The sequence below is a fragment of the Dipodomys spectabilis genome, unplaced genomic scaffold (genome assembly GCF_019054845.1).
Source record: "Dipodomys spectabilis isolate Male_0828 unplaced genomic scaffold, ASM1905484v1 ptg000082l, whole genome shotgun sequence".
NCBI classification, from domain to species: domain Eukaryota; kingdom Metazoa; phylum Chordata; class Mammalia; order Rodentia; family Heteromyidae; genus Dipodomys; species Dipodomys spectabilis.
The window spans coordinates 5,187,501-5,207,428 of record NW_024870759.1 but is presented as its reverse complement, the minus strand read 5'-3'; the positions used below and the strand labels follow the sequence as shown (position 1 = coordinate 5,207,428).

Below are 19,928 nucleotides of genomic sequence, written 5' to 3'. Positions count from 1 at the left end.
GCAAGTAGTCATTAAATGAAAGAATAAGAACAGTTGCTAGCTGGTAAAAAGTATATTTGTGGCAATGGCTGAAGGACTATATTTTAAAAAGGAAACTTACAAAACCAGGCTCAAGGATCTAAACTTGAAGTTATTATTGTGAATTAGGGTGATGATAAGAAGAGCATCCTAAATCCATCTCCTGACAATTCAAGCTGGGAGCACAATTAATGAAGAACACAATCAAGATTCAGATGATTAGCCATTTTTTACTGTCAGGAAAAATGAAGTATAGATAAATATGCCAATAAATTAAATTTTTAAATGTAAGAAACAACATTATCGACAGTAATCATAAGTGAAAAAACATCCCACAATTCTGTTCATCTAATTTTAATGAAGAATAACTATGCAAAAACAAGGTAGATATTGATGCCTAATACTTCATAATAGTAAGGCAAGATATAAAGTGAAAGGAGCCTTAGGATGTCAAGTATGATGAGAACATGGGAAAGAAGTGAACACTTCAAATTACTGAAGATCAGGTAGAAAGAACACAATATTGGCAACAATCTTTCCTTGGTTTCTTTTTACCTTCCTCCACCATAATTGTATGAGCAAGTTCTGTTAGCTCTAACTCCACAAACCCCTAGTTTGATCACCCCTTCATAGGAAAATCTCTATCCATGTTGGTCTGTACTCCTGTCTTCTCTACTTCTAATCTTTCCTTGTAGAATCCATCCTCCAAAGAGCAACTAGATTCGGTTTATCTTTAATGGGGTTTGGACTCAGGGGCATAGTGTTCGCTAGGCTAGCAATCTACTGCTTGAATCACACCTCCATACCCTGCTTTTGTTGATTATTTTGGAGATGGAATCTAGCAAACATTTCTGTCTCGGCTGGCCTTGAATCTCTATCCTCTAGATCTCAGCTTCCTAAGTAGGGTAGGATTATATGTGTGATCCCTAATTGTCCAGACAGATCCATTTGCTTAAAATGCAAAAACTAACTTTTTCCCATGCCCTAAAAGTTCATGTACAGTCTTCACTTCATTCTTGCTTACTTTGTTAGGCTTATCACTATCACACTTCCTTTCTGCCATTCTGCTATCATCACATTGGCCTTTTTGTCTCATAAACATGTCAAAGTTGTCTCTGATTCTGCTTTCACTTGTCTTTTTTTTTTTTTTTTTAAATATCTAAAATGCCTGGTCCATAGAGTTTTGAATGGTTGACTTCATCTCATTCATTATTCAGGGCTACTCACAAAACTCAGTCTCAGATACCTTTCCTGATCACTTTAAGCAAAATAGTATTTTGCATGCATATATTTATTTTATTCATATAAATAACTTCTCAGAACTCCTTCTTGGTGGTATCTCTGTCTTGCTCCCCTAAACTTAAGTTCCCTGAAGATTAGGAATTCATCTTATAAATTGCTGTGTCCTTTAGTCCTAAAGCATCATCTCCCATAGATCTGACTTGTAAACATAGGCTGAAAGGGTTTATTCTATAACAAACCCAAATATATTTAGGGAATTCAAGTGGGACCAAAGGACAGGTAGATTTTAGGCAACTTCATGAAGAACCACAAGTGAGATGAAGAGAATATTTTAAGAAGCTGCTTGATGATAAAAAAATTATGGATTCTGGGCTGGGAAGGTGGCTCAGTGGTAGAGTGCTTGCCTTGCATGCATGAGGCCATTGGTTCAATTCCTCAGCACTTCATAAGCAGAAAAAGCTGGAAATGGCACTATGGCTAAAGTGGTAGAGCGCTAGCTTTGAGCTGAAGAGCTGAGGGACAGTGCCCAGGCACAGAGTTCAGGCCCCACGACCAAATAAATAAATAAATTAATTAATTAATTAATTAAAATTATGGCTTCTATACAGATTGTTATGAGTTTTGACAAAGTACCCTTTAAAATTCTTTCCAATTATAAAAATCCTTATCTGTTCATAATGTTCTGAATGACTTCAACAGCTGTTATCTAAATGGCTTTGAAACTCTATCATCCCTTTATCTTTGGGTGATCTGAGTCAGAATTTAGTTTACACCTACCTCTAACTCATTTAACACCTTCAGTAACTAGGTTATCCGTACCACCATTTAATAACACTGACTTTAATTATTCTTTTTTTCCCCATTCCTGGGGCTTGAACTCTGGGCTTGGGTGCTGTCTCTGAGCTTCTTCGTACTCAAGGTTAGGCCTCTACCACTTGAGACACAGTACCACTTTCAGCTTTTTCTAAGTAGTTTATTGGAGATAAGAGTCTCATAGACTTTCCTCCTGGGGCTGGCTTCAAACAGTGATCCTCAGATCTCAGCCTCCTGAGTAGCCAGGATTACAGGCGTGAACTACTGGTACCTAGCCTGAACTTAAATGTTCTAATAAAACAAACTGATAGACAATCCCCACCTGCTGCCAATTACATTATAAATAAAGAGGATATTTATAAAGAGAATATGGATAAAGAGATTCACTGCTTTAAGGAATTTTTATATTACATTACTTATCATGCCTTGCTTTGTTTCCTTTGGTCTTCCAAATAGTGCAAATGAAAAAAGATTGTGTCGTAAGGTAATTCATACTCATATTACCTTGCTGACCCATTTATTGTTTGAATAAAAATTTGAATTTAGGTTGGAGATCACTTTAATAAGCTAGGATTATTTTCAAAACACACTATTTTGAAAACATGCTGACCAAATTAACATATCCACAGGGAAAATACTCAGTGTAAATATGATTTTAACAAAGACTAAAAATAAACTCAGTTTATCTGAGTAAAAAGAAATGCATTCCAAAAATGAATGTTTGAACCTAATTCTTCAAAAGACACTAGTCAAATTAACTAGGAAAAATATATATTAACAAATTATTTCCCACTCATAAAGCATATTAAACACAGTATCCAAAAATCTTTCCCCCAGAAATGTTTTGGAGATACAGGATCAAATACAGTGTTAGTTTTACTACAAAGAGAGAAAGGTGCTAAAAGGGATACTTAAGGAAAAGTTTAAAAATTAAATTTCAAGCCAAGTTATCTACTTTACAGGTTAGCTATACTCATGTGGCTATTGAATGGTACTTAATTTGGAATGTTGAAATATGGTGAGAGGAAAATGCACAAAAAAATATGAAGGCTAAAATAATGTGATACATCTTATTATTTTATAGTGATTGCATATTGAAATGGCAGTATCCTTGGATATTTTTAATATCTTTGATATACCAGAAAAAACAAAATAATTAAAATGAAAAAAAAAAAATCTTTCCCCCAAATAAGACTTGTTCAACTTTACTTAACCTATCATTTCCTATTTTTATTTGACCAGAATTCTATACTGCTTGGAGATAGAATTTTGTAATGAAAAACACAACAGTATTGTACTAGTTGAAAATATTGCTTCTAAGTAGATTTACAAAATAGGTAGAAAAAAATAACAACAAATTGACATTTACTCAGTAGTACCTATGTACTCAAACTAAGTGGCTAGTAATAACTCATATAAACTTGTAGTAAGTGTTTAAAGCAACCAAGAAAAGGGGAACAGTTTAATTTATGAGCAATAAAGCACTGACATTTTAGTCAAAGCCCTATGTTAACTGCAATTAACTCTGTAACAGCAATAATTTTGTGATGCCATTCTCCCTTTAGTTCTCCTGGGATCAGGTAGTTCAGGTAAGACTGGGGAAGTAGAATATAAATCTACAAGTTTAAAATCATTTGTTTTTGTTCCTTTCTGTGCCATAGTGGGATGTTTGAAAAGGAAATATTTTTTAACATGTGGATTCTCATATTACATTTTGTTAGAATTCTGGAGCTTTTTGTTTTTAATTTAAGTGTAATTGTATGGGGGGAGAAAGGTAGAGGAGACACTCCCCAGAAAGAGAGAACTACAGTGGTTTTAGAAAGCACTTACTTAATCATTTCAAAAAGCTTTGGATCTGAGACCTTGATATTTCGTGCCATATTCCAGGAAAGATGAACCATGGGTACTATTGACTTCACACTTTGCAATTTGTTCCATTCGTACCGTTCCACTGCCAATTTATACTGGCAGGCTAGGAAAAAAAAAACAGTTATAATGCAACCCCAAGTACCAAAAGATAAGAAGAAGATTATATTATCACCCACTCAGGTGATACCTACAATACCAATTTTGAAAACATCCGAACACTCTAATAGTAACTTTTATTTTTTATAATTGTAGTAACAATATCAGTACTTATCACAGAGTGCTTTCTATTACTATGTGCCAGGCAGTGTTAAACATGTTTCTATCTATTATTGTAGTATCACCATATTAATTTTATTATCTTCATTAAACAGATGAAGAGTTCAAGGACTATAGAAATTAAATAACTTGCCCAAAATAACAAGAGCTAGGTTTTCGTCCTAATACAGGTGTTTCTGACTCCATAGGCCATATTCTCAGCCTTATGTGGATAATGCCCAAAAGCAGGCATAATTCCAACATATGACATGAGCTCAAACAAAAATTAAAATATATTCTTTGTTTTCCACTATTAAGGACTTTATTAAACAAAATGAGGAATTCTAAAACAAACTTCAAAGTGTATCTTCCATGATTATAAGGACACAAACTTGTTATTTGTTGAGATCTATGATTTTGGATTTTCACTTGTTAAGTTCCACTTAGTATCTTATACTACACATATTTTTATATAAGGAGAATTGTTCCAATATTTAGTATTTTTTTCAAGAACAAAGAACATATTTAGTAGACACAAGCCTTTATAACTTCAACTTTTAAAGTATATATCTGTGCCTCCCCGCCCCTGCCCCCGCCCCCCGCCCGGGTCGGGGGCCTGAACTCTGGGCGTGGGCACTTCAGCTCTTCAGCTCAAGGCTAGCCCTCTACCACTTGAGCCACAGCACCACTTCAGGCTTTTTGTGCTTATGTGGTGCTGAGGAATTGAACCCAGGGCCTCATGTGTGCAAGGCAAGCACTCTACCACTGAGCCACCTTCCCAGCTAAAATATATTTTTTAAAAATACCTGTAAGTGGACCAACATTCCAAGCAATGTTGTTGCACCAGCCAATAGCCTGAACCCAATGAACAGTGCCTGCATTTATCCAGACCAGATCTCCAGGTCGCTGAATAAATCTATACACAGGAACATTTGCTTCATAAAGATCTTCAAGGTTGGGCCACCAAGAACCCATTAGGAAATTCAAATTGTTTCTGAAATAAAGGAGGAAAAAAGAGGGCAAATGTATCAAGTGCTTTAAAGGTTCCTTAGAAAAGTTTTTTGTTTTTTTAATGTCTATTAATTTCAATGAAACTTATAGAGTGTGCAATTAATTACCGTTGAGTGCTAGATAACTTATAAAAAGATTAGTATTGTAAACCAGGTGCCAGTGGCTCATGTCTGTAATCCTAGCTACTCAGGAGGCTGACATCAGAGGATCACAGTTCCAAGCCAGCCTGGGCAGGAAAGTCCATGCCACTCTTATCTCCAATAAACTTAACTCAGAAAAAGCCAGAAGTGGCTCTGTGGGTCAAGTAGTAGAGTGCTAACCTTGAGAAAAAAGAAGCTCAAGTACAGTGCCCAGTCCCAGAGTTCAATCCCTAGGACTGGCAAAAAAAGAGAGATCAGTATTACTGCTGACATTTTGAGGATCCAAAAAAAATCCAAAGCTACCAAGAAGAATATACTTTCGTATATGTGCAATAGTGACTTTTTTTTTTTTAAAGAGCTCTTTGTTATCTGGAGTACCTATAAATTGCTAAAAGGTAAATGGGATATTGAGAAGATAAAATAAACTACATATCTGGTAACAAAAGTAATAGGCCACATGTGTATAGTATGTGCTATTTCCACAAATTAGCTAATAAATTTACATAACTTTTCATATTAAACTTGATGGTTTTATTATCCTCAAGATCGAGATTTTGGGAGTTTATCTACTTATTCTAATTATCTTTGTTCCCAATAAATTTTTTCATTTAGGTAGAGAAAAAAAAAACCTACCTAAAATTAGCCAATCTCTACTTAGAAATAATAAGCAAGGGCCACTATACTGTAGCTGCAACAATATACTACAATCTCAAATTTTAAGAAATAAAAACACTATAAATACCCAAGAAATTTTTCTTTTTCAATTTATGATGTACTTCTGATTAATACTGATTAAAACAACAAAGATCCTTCAGCCAAGTAAGAAATTACAAGTTAATATGTAGAATTCAATTCAATTCAAAGTAACTTCATACATATGCATTTTCACTGGTGATTCCCACCCCCCATCATTTTCCTGGGAGGAGAAGGAGGAGGAGAAATAATTACATGTTTATAATTCCTATCTCAATAATATTCAGGTGTTGCTACTAAAAAGAAAGTGTCAGGTGCTCACATAATAGGCTAACATTCTATCTAGAAAAAGAACTATATACATATTCTTTCATGAGATAAAAGCAGTTAGTTAACTTTCCTAAAATTCCTTTATAGGAAAAGTTTTAAAAAGGATTTATATCATGATATAGCAAAGAATAGTGAATTCAAGCTGAAGTTATTCCTAACTATAAAGGTACTCAAAAAATTCCTTCCACTTTCTAAAAGCATTTATAATAAAACTATTTTTCTTAGAATATACACCTTTTACCATTTTTAAAATTCAGTCTTACCAACTATTACTATTACATGAAATGTTTCCAGTAAAATCTAGTTTGAATCAAATAATTAGGGTATCCAGTTTGGCAAGTTGTCCTTTAGCCTGTTTTTAAATAATTATATTTAAACAAAATTTTAGCTTAGAAACCTACTTTTCACAGAAGTCATTCAGAACACCCCAGTAACCTTCAGGAACAACAAACCATTCACAGTCACCTGGGCCAATATTTATGTTAACTGAACAGAAGTTGTTATTTTCTTGATGACCTAAAAAAAAGCGGGGGGGGGGGGGGGGGGGGGAGGATCAGTACATTATAAAATTCTACAGAGTTTGGTCAACTCATAACTTATTTAGTAAGGGCTTCTATAGCTTTGGAGTTAAACATCTCTGACCAGTTGCTTCATATGTAAGAGCAGATAATAACAACTATAAAATTACTGAATTGTTTTGAATAGCAATGAAAAAAATCATTGATTAAAACAATGCCTAATACACAGTAAGCAATAAATATAAGGTACTATGGATGCCATTATCATTTTTTAACTTGTGAGCTAATCTGAATTTCTCATAAGCAGTGACACTGGAAAAGAGGCAAGAAGCTTCATTTTCAAAATGCAGCCATTCCAGGGAGTGATGTCAATAAAAACGGCAGAGTAGGAAACTCTAAAGGTCCATTCTTCTTTAGAAACACCAATTAAAAATAAAAACAAAACAAAAACCAAATCTATCTAAATGATCAAAGATCAACTTTGCCAAAAGTCAAGGAAATAGTTATAGATTCATAACAACCAAGTGAAACTGCTTCTGAACAAAGATGACTAACTTATCTAGCACTACCCACATCACTGGTCTGATGATAGACTGATTTAAAAGTCTTACAGAATATGTCTGGTTCTGAAGGATCAGAGTGGACTTTGTTTTGAAGGAATTATACTAACCTAATTGGAGTTTCTGAAAAGGACTGAAGCAAGGAGTTTCCCATTTTGTCTACCTATAACTCAATACTCAAATACCTATAACTCAAATAACTCAAAAATTGTCACCTACTAAAGGTCAATGTTTGGAATTGTCCATTGCAAGGACTCTAGATTAAAAATTACCTCTAATTGAAATTAGAGATGCTGGAGCCCAACCATTTAAATGAAAAAAATTTTAGAGTAGACTGAGAACATCTTTACGGTTCAGAATGTAACATGTCAAAGTCCATTAAAAAAAGTGCCACTGATAATAATCTATGTAACTCCAGGAAAGAGAGTACTTATTCCATAACATACTCATAATAATGGCTCTTAAAAACTCAACTGAAATGATTAAACTATACATTTCTTATAAGAACATGCCTAGTATGACAATGATTTGAAATATGAGTTGAAAAATGATGTTTTTGCATTGGATTTCAAAGACTAAGTATGAAAAATGAAAAATCGCAATTTTAATAATTACAGGTTTGTATTTTTCAGATAATGGATTAAAATTAACTTCACCTATTTTAAAACTTCAACATGACTATAATTTCTAAAAATTATTTGACTTCAATAATTCTTAAGATTCAATGTTTCAATCTTTTGTTAATTAAAAATTATATCTTTTAAAATTATCTTTAAGTAGTTGCATAAAAAGGTTTCAATTCAAATATAAACCCTACTACCCTAAAGAAATTCATCAGAGAACCTTTTGAGATTACAAAGGTCAATTCTGGAAAATTAAAATGACAAACAAGTAAGCCCAAAATAATTCAGGCCTCAGTGACAAGCAATCTATGAAGAAAGGATGGTTTTTAACTTTATTCCACAAAGAATATAAATAAGTAAATAAAATTCCATAAAATAATTCAAACTGGATGGAAGAAAAGTTTTTAACTGTAATGAGCCTTAATAGAACCAGTCTGATACTAAATACAAAATAAAACTAACTAGTGGGGGGTTCAAAATGCTTGCCCAATATTTATATTGTTGTGTGGATAACATAATTGTGGATAAAATATCCAGAAGTAGGCTTCAAATGCAAGGGAATAAAATCTATTAACCAATGATTCATTCTAACCCTAGCTATAAAATTAGAATCCCATGGGGAACATTTTTTGTTTCATAGTTTAATAATACTCATAGTTGGATTTCAATCCCTAGAGATCAATTATCTGTTTTTACAAAGCTTATCAGGAGATTCAAATGAACAGCCAGGTATGGAAATCACTGACCTATGCTACCCAGAAGCAGGATAATCACATTTTGAAACAATTCTTAACCTATGATTCATTAAGCTCACAGCAGCCAGTAGAAAACTGAAGCACCCGAGGGAGATATGCAGCCTATAGATACCAGTATAGCAAAACTGGTTATCATCAGTTATCTCTTCTAATAGATCAGTGTCAGGGCTGTAGAAATAATATTAACTATTTCAAATTCACTCCATGAAATCTCATGTCACCCAAAGAAACACAAAGAACATGGTACATTGGTGTCAAATGGAAATGTGAAGGTTGAAAATAAGGTAATTAATTTGATAATAGAAGGAAAAAAATTCAGGGAAGGAATGCCAAAAATGACAAGTCAAATTAGTTAATTAGTGGAAAAGACTAAATACCAGAATGGGTCATCAGTATAATCAAGGGGTTTTAAAACTGTCAACTATAATCCCTAGAGGACTGCTTTCTTTTTAAATATTTAAATAGAAAGAGTGGAATAGATTAGAAAAATGTATTGTTTAATGAAAACTGTTTTAGACACACACACACACACACACAAATTCACGGTCATGATATTATTCAGATTTTATATCGTCATGTTTTGTTTTGTTTTCCCTGAGGTTGGGTCTCATCATGGAGCCCAGACTGTCCTTGAACTCTAGATCCTCCTAGCTCAGTGTTCCAAGTACTAGGATTCCAAGGCATGCACCACCATATCCAACTAATTATACATATTTATTATAATTGTGGTTACAGAAAAAGAAGAAATAGTGAAAGTATAGAAAACACTGTACTCCCTAAAGGAGATGGGGGTAAATAAGTCTTTAGGTTATAGGGACTTTTCTTCCCAAGTACTCCAATAACCTCTTTACTAGAGAACAAGCCATTATTATTTATGCACTACTGTTAAACAGATAATCTAAATGGGAGAAAAATTAATTTGACCACTATTAAAGTCTCTAATTTTATAAGAGCCATTCTTTTCTAGTTGTATTCATTTTAAATAAGTTCTGGTTCTTTTTCATGTTTCTCATTTTATTCTTTCAATTGCATGATATAAAAATTACCTGGTGTTCTGCTTCCTGGAACTTTCATGTATAGTTGAACTGTGTTCATGCCCAGTATAGTATGACCAACATGGCTTAGAAGATTTCCTGCTGATACGACACGCACAAAAGCAGGAAGTTTAGTCAGCTCATGTAGCTGTAACTTCCACCTGTAAGAAAATAAGACCAAAAGTGAAGCCATGCTTCAAATATTTCTCAAAGTTAATCACTCCTTCTATGCTGTTACAATCAGAAAAATGATTAAATCAATATTTTGCTTTCATGTATGAAATACTTGCTTAAAGTTTTACTTAAAAAAAAACCTTCTTAAAAGTCTAAAATTTACAGACCAAATAATTGAATGAAAATGATTTTTATAGTTGTGCTGTATAATTAACTGCATCTTATATAATCTTACTTCGTGTAATTAAAATGAATAATGTTATGATTGTGTAATTAAGCATAAAGTCATGGCCTTGAAAAACTTCATGAAATTCTTAAAGAAAATAATTTAGCCAGATTTTGTGGCATATACATGTAATCTCAGCATTTGTGAGACTGAGGCAGAAGGACATGAGTTCAAGGCCAGCCAATGGCTCATGCCTGTAATCCTAGCTACTCAGAAGGCTGAGATCTGAGGATCAAAGTTCAAAGCCAGTCCGGGCAAGGAAAGTCCTTAAGACTCTTATCTCCAATTAACCACCAGAAAAACAGAAGTGGCGCTATAGCTCAAGTGGTAGAGCGCTCACCGTGAGCTGAAGAGCTCAAGGGACAGTGCTCAGGCCCAGAGTTCAAGCCCCACAACCAAAAAAACAAAAAACAAAAAACAAAACAAAACAAAAAAACACAACCCCTCTATTAAAAAACAGGAGTGGGGACTGGGAAGATGGCTCAGTGGTAGAGTGCTTGCCTTACATGCATGAGGCCCTGGTTCAATTCCTCAGTACCACATAAGCAGAAAAAGTGGCAAGTGGTGCTGTGGCTCAAGTGGTAGAGCACTAGCCTTGAGCTGAAGAGCTGAGGGACAGCACCCAGGCTCAGAGTTCAAACCCCACAACCAACAAAAAAAAAAGGGGGGGATCTAATTGTTAGAAAAGTGGCAAAGAATGAAAGAGAATTAGAAACTGCAAACAATTTTCAATCTTGAGGATACCTCTTTGCATTAATTCATAGAACTGTAACTACTAAGGACTTACTTTTTGTCATCAGACAGGTCAATGTTGGTCCCGAACTTTATGGTTTTAAAGGGTCCTTTCCTCCTCCTCCCAGAACTTAAGAAGAGAGATATAATATTAAAATCATTACCTTTAAACAGAAATACTAAGTGGACATTGAAAATGACTTACTTATCTGAAGATGTAGATTCACTATCTGAATGGTCTTTATGGTGACTTCTTTTCTCATTTTCTTCCTATAGGTTAAGCAAAAAGCATTCTAGCTTAGTATTTCACAACTGGCTGTCCTTTCCAATTTAGCATTAAAAAAACAAAAACAAAAACCAGTTCACACCTAGTTTGAATGGTATTATCTATGCTTGTGAACTAAGTTTTTAATCAGACTTTTACACGTAAAAATTCTGCAAAGTCAAATCGTCTTAGCATAGTATTCAACTTTCTCCATTTCCCACAAAGTTACCCCTACACACGATCATATTGGTACCTCTTTCCTTTCTGTTTTGGGTAGTACTCAGGACCATATGGTTGCGTAAGCAGGTACTCTACTGCTGGGCCATATCCTAGCCCTATTTTGTACTAGTTATTTTTGAAATAGGGTCTCATTTCCTGCCTAAGTAACAACTAGACTGTGACCTGTCTATTTTAAGCTTCCTGTCATAGAATAACATGCATGTACCATCAAGTCAAACTTCTTTCCCTTGAGATGGAATCTTGGTGACTTTTCTGTTCAGGCTGAAATCATGATTCTCAAAATCTCAGCTTCTCACATAGATTAGGATGACAGGCCCAACACTGCTGTGCCTATTCTGCCTAAGTGGCCTTGAACTTCAATCCTCCCATTCTTAGCCTTCCAAATAGACAGAATTATAGGCAACAGCCGTTCATGTCTAGTTATATTGCCTTATTTTCACAAAGAGGAAAAAAAAATAACTTAAGGAAAGACGAGGGGCCCAGTAAGTCTCAACCATAACTAAATGTTCTAAGCTAGCAGAGGTACATGCGTGTGATATTCATGTTCTTGATTACTGACACATGGAAGAAATTCATTATGTATAATGGATTATACACAAATAACATATTTACAAGTGTTGGATAAATACAGGTACTTTTGAACACAAGCATTACTTTTGTCATAATCATCTCAGCACTGTCGTGTTTTTTTTTCCTGAGTTAATACTTACTGACAATTTGTCTCCCGTCCTTTTAAAGGTACAATTTATGAACATTTGCCAAATTTTTGACATTCTGCAAAGAATATTACTAAGCAATCGTTTCTTTGGTTATGAATTCCTTCATATTTAGTAATTAAATTTAACTGTTTTCCAGATTTTCCTTTGATAGTCTTTGAATTTTGCTCACTATTTATGCTATTCATATGCAGAATATGGGCATGTAGTTGAAATATCCTCAAATTTAAACTACAGAGATCTAGATGGACTACAAATTTGCTATGAATCATGATGACTGTAGGACAAATTTCACTAGGTTTATTTGTACAGTGTAGGCATAATTTGAAATAATTCCTACGTTTACACCTTTCCTTCACAGCATGCTCTCATGGGCTAACACTGGTAGAAAAAAAACACTAATGCATCCTTAGGATTGTTGCCTATCAGGTAATAATGACTGAATAAAAAGTAAAATAAGGTACTTTGCCAAGCATAAAGCAAACTTAAGACTTGGTTTATCAAGAGGGACAGTTTTCTCTCTAGGGGATATCTGGCATGTCTGAAGGTATTTTTGAAAAACCAAGGATGCTACAAAATATCCTACCACACACAGGGACAGCTCCTTGTAACAAATTATTCTGCCCAAAATGTCAATAGTGCTAAAGAAGCTTGGTTCTAAACAGAAATATCTCAGAAATGAAAGACACATCTCATTGTATTTCTCCAATATCAATGTTTCATTTACTATACCAACTCGTAGACAGTTACTAAAAGCATACTAAATAGCACTTACAAGGTGTTAGCATAAAATAATAAAATGCTTATAAAAGGAACATGCCCTGATCTTAAAAACAACTTTAAAAAAAACCCTCCAAAAAGCCAATACTTACTCTCAATGATTCCTGGAATGAGGAGGCTTGGTATTGTGCATATTTAGCAATTGTGGTATGAGATCTATTACTTTCACAATGCCAGATTTTCTTTGTTCCAGTGGGATCCCAGTTTTCATCTGCTGGCTGCAACAACTGTGTCCTCACTTCTACCACATGTTCATTGTTAGCTTCCACCAAAGTTTTAGTTGAAAAAAGTCCCAGGTCTTCATTTAAAAATTAATAAAAGTAGTTAGCAAATAAAAAGTAGGATTATGTTTTAAAGTATTCCCACCCTGGTTTTTAAGAAAGAGGGGGAAGAAGTAGCACTTCACCCAGTTCCCTAAAAAAAAAAAGCTTAAAAAAGAATTCTGAGTTACATGTTAAATTCACACCAAAGACATACTGAATCTACCTGTCATACTACCCCATCAGAGAAATAAGCAAACCAAAGGTCTAAGTTTCTTTTCTGATCATATAGGCTAGGAAAAATACCAAATTTTATCTAATTTCTAATTTTATCTTAGAAAGTATTCTATTACATTGTACACATTTGTGGAATTATCATAATGAAATCTTCCTTTGTATAGCTCAAGTATGCTAATTTTTAACAAGAAATTCCCCTATTACTCTAAGTCATAATTATATGATTAGACCAAAATAAAACAAACTTACAAACTATCCCCAAAGTGCCAGTAATCAATTTCAAAAACATATATTCAAATTATACACTGTGGCAGTAAGGTTCTCTCTCTCCCTCTCTGTCTGAGACAGGAACATGAAAAAATGAAAATATGGAAAAAAGTAGAAGAGGCAAAGGAACAAAAGTCTTTCTCCAGTGTTTTAAAAGTCTAGTTGGACTCTTATCTACCCAGCTTAAGTAAAGATACTTGCACATCCATGTCAACAGAGGCACTATTCATAATAGCCAAATTACAAAAACACCCAGGTGCCTCATAACAGATGAATGGATCAACAAAATGTGGTATACATACACAATGGAATTTTACTTATGCATTAGAAACAATAATATGACATTTACAGGGAAATGAAGAGACTTAGAACAAATCATGCTGAGTGAGGCAAGGCAAGTTCAGAAGAAAAAAATGGTGCACGTTTTCTCTCATATGTGGAAGCTAGATCTAAAATGTAAAACTGGACATGATAACCTACACAGGGCTCTAAACATTCATACACAAATAGTCAGGAAACCAGAGTTCAAGCCCCACAACCACCAAAAAAAAAAAAAAAAATAGTCAGGAAACCAAAGGTTTAACTTCTCTGAACAGTTAAAATACTATTTATTAAAACAAATTTCAGGAAATGGTTTTTTTGTTGTTGGTGGTGTTTCTTTTCGCTTTTGGGGTTTTTTTTATGGGGGGGTAAACGGGAGGGGGAAGGTGGCCAGCGCAGAAAGGGCAGGGGAAAACCTAACAAAACAAATGCAATCATGTTATTCAGCATACACTATGTGAAAAATGAAGTATGTAAGTTGTAGGTAGGGACCACAAGGGGAAATTGGAGAAAAGAGAAGGAAGGGTTGACACTGTTCAAAAAGAGAAATGTACTCATTACCTGATTTATGAAACGGCAAATCATGTGTGTGTGTGTCTGTCTGTGTATGGTTTGGCTACAGCTGGGGGTACATGTCTTTAACTAATCAGACTGTAACAGGAGGATCATAGATCAAGGCCAGTGTAGGCAAAAATTAGCAATACTCTGTTTCAGAAAAACGAGCCAGTCATAGTGGTGAATGACAACAATCTCAGCTACTTGAAGACAGAGATGGAAGGATTATAGTCTGAGGCTGACCTGGGCTAAAGCATAAAACCTCTATCTAAACAACAAAACTAAAAGCCATAAAGTATGTCATATAGTTGAAGTGGTAGAAGGTTTGCCTATCCCTGAATTCAATCTTCAAGTCTGTAATTAAGGAAAAGGAATCAAATATAGTACATGGGCACACACACAATTAACATTCTTTTTTTTTTTTTAATTTAAATCTTACCTAACTTAAGAGCTCCAGCAAGGCCACGTATAACTGTAACAGGGTTGTTTGGATTTGTACAAAATTGATGTAATGGGGGAAAGAAAGCATCACGTTTATTTTCCAACTGTAAAATGAAAACATGTGGTTAGATTACAGGCAAAGAGATTTTATTTAAATATGAAGTGTGAGATTCACAATCATTATATACCACAATTCAAATAATGTATTTTATGTGCTATTTCTATTTGCTATCATATCTTTCGATTATTATATTAGACAGAAACCACATATATTTCTCTTCTCTACTATATTCTGAACAAAATAAGTACAAAATTTCATTGTTAAAATCAAAATGTTTCAATTATCATTCAGAATTAAAAAGGAAAAAAGTCCTACAACAGGCTATAACATGGATAAATCTTGAAGACATTGTGGTAAATCAAGGGTGGGGAGCCCTTTCTCTAAAAAAGGTCACTTGACCTTGTGATGTTAGCAGGTATTTTTGTATGAAAAAGTACCCTAGATTTATCCAATTTTCAATCCCACATGCAGTTGTCTTGTCAGACCAAAATGACTTCATGGATCTTATACAATCTGCAGGCTAGATGTTCCCCTCCCCTGAGTTAAATGATACAAGTTGAGTCTCAGAAAGACAACTACTGTATGATTTTATTTATATAAGGCATCTAAAGTAGTCAAATTCATAAAGGATGAGGGAAGTGAGGAAAGGAGATGGTTCAATGGATAGATTTTCAGTTTGGCAAAAGTTTTAGAGATAAGTTATACAACATGAATATACTTAACACTGAAGTTATTCAGAAGTAATTAAGATGGTGTATTTCATGTTATGCTCTTTTTGAGAACTGAGTAAGGGAGAGAAAGAAAAAAATCAAAAAGTTTTAATCAAGCTTAAGTATCATTTTACAGATTCAAGATCATTCTCAGTATATAACCATATAGTCAGTTAATTTTTTCCATTTGAGGTATAAGTGGGACATTGGGAGGAAATGCAATAGTAGCCCTATTTTGTATTGTTTTTATTCACAAATCTCCTATATCCAGTGTCTAAAATTCTATAAAGTAAAACTAATATCTAGATTTTATTTTATTTATTTATTTACTTATTTGATTTATGCTGGTCCTGGGGCATATACTCAGAGCTTGGGCACTGTCCCTGAGCTTTTTTTTTTTTTTGCTCAAAACTACTGCTCTGTCACTTGAGTCACAGCTTAATTTTCTAGTTTTCGTAGCTAACTGGAGATAAGAATATCTGCCTAGGCTGTTTTGAACTGAGATCCTCAGATCTCAGCCTCCTGAGTAGCTAGGAGTACAGATGTGACCTACTTGCACCTGGCTAGTTCCAAAACATTTTAAATAACCTATCAAGATTTTTAGCTACTTTCGTCTTTTGTCACATTTTATATTCATATATACAACAGAATGAACATTAAGGTCTAAACAAGTATCAGAATGTTAAACCTAGTATACTCAGTTATATTTTCAGCTTTTTTGTATAACATCCTCAAAATCAGGGCAGTAAAAAAGCATTTCTCACTACTCTAAATATAATGACAGTTAACGGAAGCACTTACAAAATGTTATTATACTTTTTGATGGATCTTTCCCCCCCACATACAAAAATCCACATTGTTGTCAATAATTGTAATGCTTGTTAATGGGCATTATACTGAGAGTTTTTATGAAAGACAGGTAAACAGTCATGTAACAGATTTTTAGTCAGTCAATTCAGACTCACATAAATACTAGGTGTAGGTGGATTCAACTTGTCCTTTGGCAAAGGAGGATATGGTGAAGATGGTGGTCTTGGAGGCGGACATTTATCCAACAAAATGCTACTGTTAGATAAGCCATTTTTACCTAGATTCCTTAAAAAAAGAAAGGGGAATAAATCAGTTGTACATTTATTTAAACATTGGAAAAAGTCCTGAATTATGTCATCATTAAATGACTAAGCATTTGCACATATCCATTGAATTTGGATCTATCAGAAAAAATCTAAGAGTTACTCTTAATTTGAGCAAATATTAACCTTGGTTCTTGTATTTTCACTGAAGAAAAATAAATGTACCACACGTGGATTACTGATGATATAGTTTGCTTGTAATTTTCCAATTTATTTTCTTCACCTAAGGAACAAATGACCTTCCATTTCCTTTTCACCATAAGATTCTGTCCTATCAAAATGTTAAAATGTTAGCTTGACCACCCCCAACCCCCAAAAAAAGAGTATAATTAAGTGAAAAATAAAGCATCTACTTCAATGCCTCTTAGTAATTTTAACTAAAATATCTTAACCTCTCATAAAGAACTCAAACCTGAGATTTTCTTTTAATATACAACTTCTTAGCTAATAAAATCTAGCTAATAAATTTTTGTGCAACTACAATCCACTAAAATTTCCAACAAATTATATCAGTTTTTAAACAATGCATACAGTTGCTGTCCATTCTCTATGATACATATATATATATATATATATATATATATATATAAAACTTACTAATACTTAAGATGTCTTTCCTTTGATAAAGACAGCATTCTTATTAAAATTATAAATGATTACAACATGGTACAATTATTCCCAAATGATAACTTTTCATGTAAAAAATAATTTCCAATTCCTTACCCAACTTAAAAAAATCAGTAATAAATCTTGAGCTTTCAATCCATTTGAGGCTAATTAACCAACTTACCTCATCCAATTATAACAAATCGAAAAACCACCAATAAAGCATTCACTATTCTTAACACATTAAAATTTCAAATGAGAATTTGAGTATTATAATTATTGTGTTAAGTCAAAGACTTGTAACTTCATTTATTGGAGGACTTAGCAATTTTTCGCCACAAATTTTTCATCACAAATTACAGTGTAATCCAGGTTGGGACAAAATTAATTCTTCTAATTTTGTTCTGTTTTTGTTACACTGAAAAATCTTACAAACCACCTGTTTGGTTGACAGTAATAAAAACTGAGGTTTGAAATTCCACTATTATAAGCTGCTGAGATGTTATCCTAAATTGTACCATTGGTATGTTAACTTTTTTAACTACAACTGTAAGTTAAACTAAGGGAGTTCACGGCAGGAATAATGTAAAATAAGTTTAAAATAATTCACTTTTCAGTGAAAGTATGTGGAAGTTATTGAACTGAATTTTTTAAAGTTTAACTAACAATTAACATTAAATGTTAAACAAATGAATAGTCAACCCATTATCAGTTTTTAACATTTGTCCACAAAGCAGAGTGCTGGGTGCATTTAGGTATAAAATTGGTAATAATTTATAAACATGGAATTATTGCCATTAGCATGTAGAAAAATCTTGGTAGAGAATGATGATAAAGAAATAAATCTAAGCAATATCGTTATATAAATGTAAATGTAAGACAAAACACAAAGGGGTTGGAGGCATGGCTTAAGTCATATAGTGCCAACCAATGAGAGATAACAAGTGTCAGATACTGAGTTCAAGTCCAATTCTTGAATTAAAAAACAAACAAACCATACATAATCAACACAATAATTAGGGTTCATGCTGAACTGTATATGTACTGGACTTTAACTCTACAGTTTAAACAAAACATAACTCAGCATACATAAAATTGGTTTTCCATAAAAAGGAGATGGAATTACTTTTTAATACTCTACAAAAGATATTAAAACTATTGTATCATAAAAGACCATCTCACCCTAATTAGATATGGTCCCAAGAGTTAAGTTTCTAGAATTTTGGATATTGAAACAATACTAAAAAAAATAGTGTCTTGTCTGACAGATTAGTGGGACTGTCTATCGTTTCTATAGACTGTGACTTTTTTTAAAAATGCAAAGAGCAAAGTACAACAATAGAAAACACTGCTGTCTAACTTTTAAAATAGAAAATGAAAAGTTGAGCCATGATTATGAGCTGATAATGATTCCATCGCCTGAATGTTGCAATTACAATTTTAAGTCATAAGAGCAAAAGTAACTGTCTTTTATAATGTAACAGTGACCATTACAATATTAAGATAAACAAGAACCAGTCTAAACATAACCATTGAATTTTAAAGTTATACAATGTGGAAATGAAAGTACTCTGAGAAACAATTTGGAATAGTGGGTTCTAATTGTGTTTTATACATTGACTACCTGTCTATAGAATCAAGTCTGGAGCAAATGAGAGTTTTTCTGAAGGAAGTGATGAATATAGTTATCCATATAGTTACTACTGTTGTGTTGTACTTAAAACTCTGATGTAAAGGGCAGGGATGTGAAAAGATACTAAGAAGAGATTTTGTCTTCTGAATACTAGTTAGTGTACCTCAAGACAAATAATGAACTTTTAATAAATAAAACTGCAAAGTAAAGGAAAAAGGGAAGAGGCAAGAGAAAAGGAGATAGGGAAAAGGGGAAAGGGGAAAGAGAAAAGGAAAGGAAAAAGAGCAAACGTTGGAAAGGATTTACAATTTATCTCACTTTAAATCCTTTTCTCCCCATGAACTATACAACTGGTGGGTGGGGATGAGAGGGGAAAATTGTGAGTGAGTGAGGGAAGGGGTGATACTGAGCAAAAAGAAATGTACTCTACTTGACTTACAACCCCTTTGCACATCAACTTCATAGTAACAAAAAAGTTTTAAAAATAATAAATCCTTTTCTCTCATTTTGAAACTCCTTCAGCTAAGCAGAGGAGAAGGAAACTAATCGTTGCCCAACTGACAGAAATTTACTTTCAAAATTTCTCTACCACATCATTTGGTAAAGAAATTTCTATAGTAGAACCATTTCTACTTGAAATCTTCGGTTGGAAAGTTCACAGCCAAATCTTTTATACCTGTGTTTACGCTATCCTTTTAAGTTCTGGACTC

The 19,928-nt window shown here is 33.6% G+C and overlaps 1 protein-coding gene across 9 annotated transcripts in view; it reads right to left on the bottom strand.

Annotated features, from left to right (window-relative positions):
* The window catches only part of Kdm6a (lysine demethylase 6A), a 176,854-nt gene that overhangs the window by 16,014 nt on the left and 140,912 nt on the right, over positions 1-19,928 (bottom strand). For all 9 annotated transcript variants that reach the window (XM_042683584.1, XM_042683591.1, XM_042683583.1 and 6 more), the window contains 9 exons: positions 16,812-16,941; positions 15,074-15,179; positions 13,087-13,292; positions 11,199-11,263; positions 11,049-11,123; positions 9,874-10,022; positions 6,773-6,887; positions 5,004-5,191; positions 3,904-4,045 (listed from right to left, as the gene is read on the bottom strand). In XM_042683584.1, the coding sequence (XP_042539518.1) occupies positions 3,904-4,045; positions 5,004-5,191; positions 6,773-6,887; positions 9,874-10,022; positions 11,049-11,123; positions 11,199-11,263; positions 13,087-13,292; positions 15,074-15,179; positions 16,812-16,941 (1,176 nt within the window). The remainder of the gene's footprint in view (positions 1-3,903; positions 4,046-5,003; positions 5,192-6,772; positions 6,888-9,873; positions 10,023-11,048; positions 11,124-11,198; positions 11,264-13,086; positions 13,293-15,073; positions 15,180-16,811; positions 16,942-19,928) is intronic.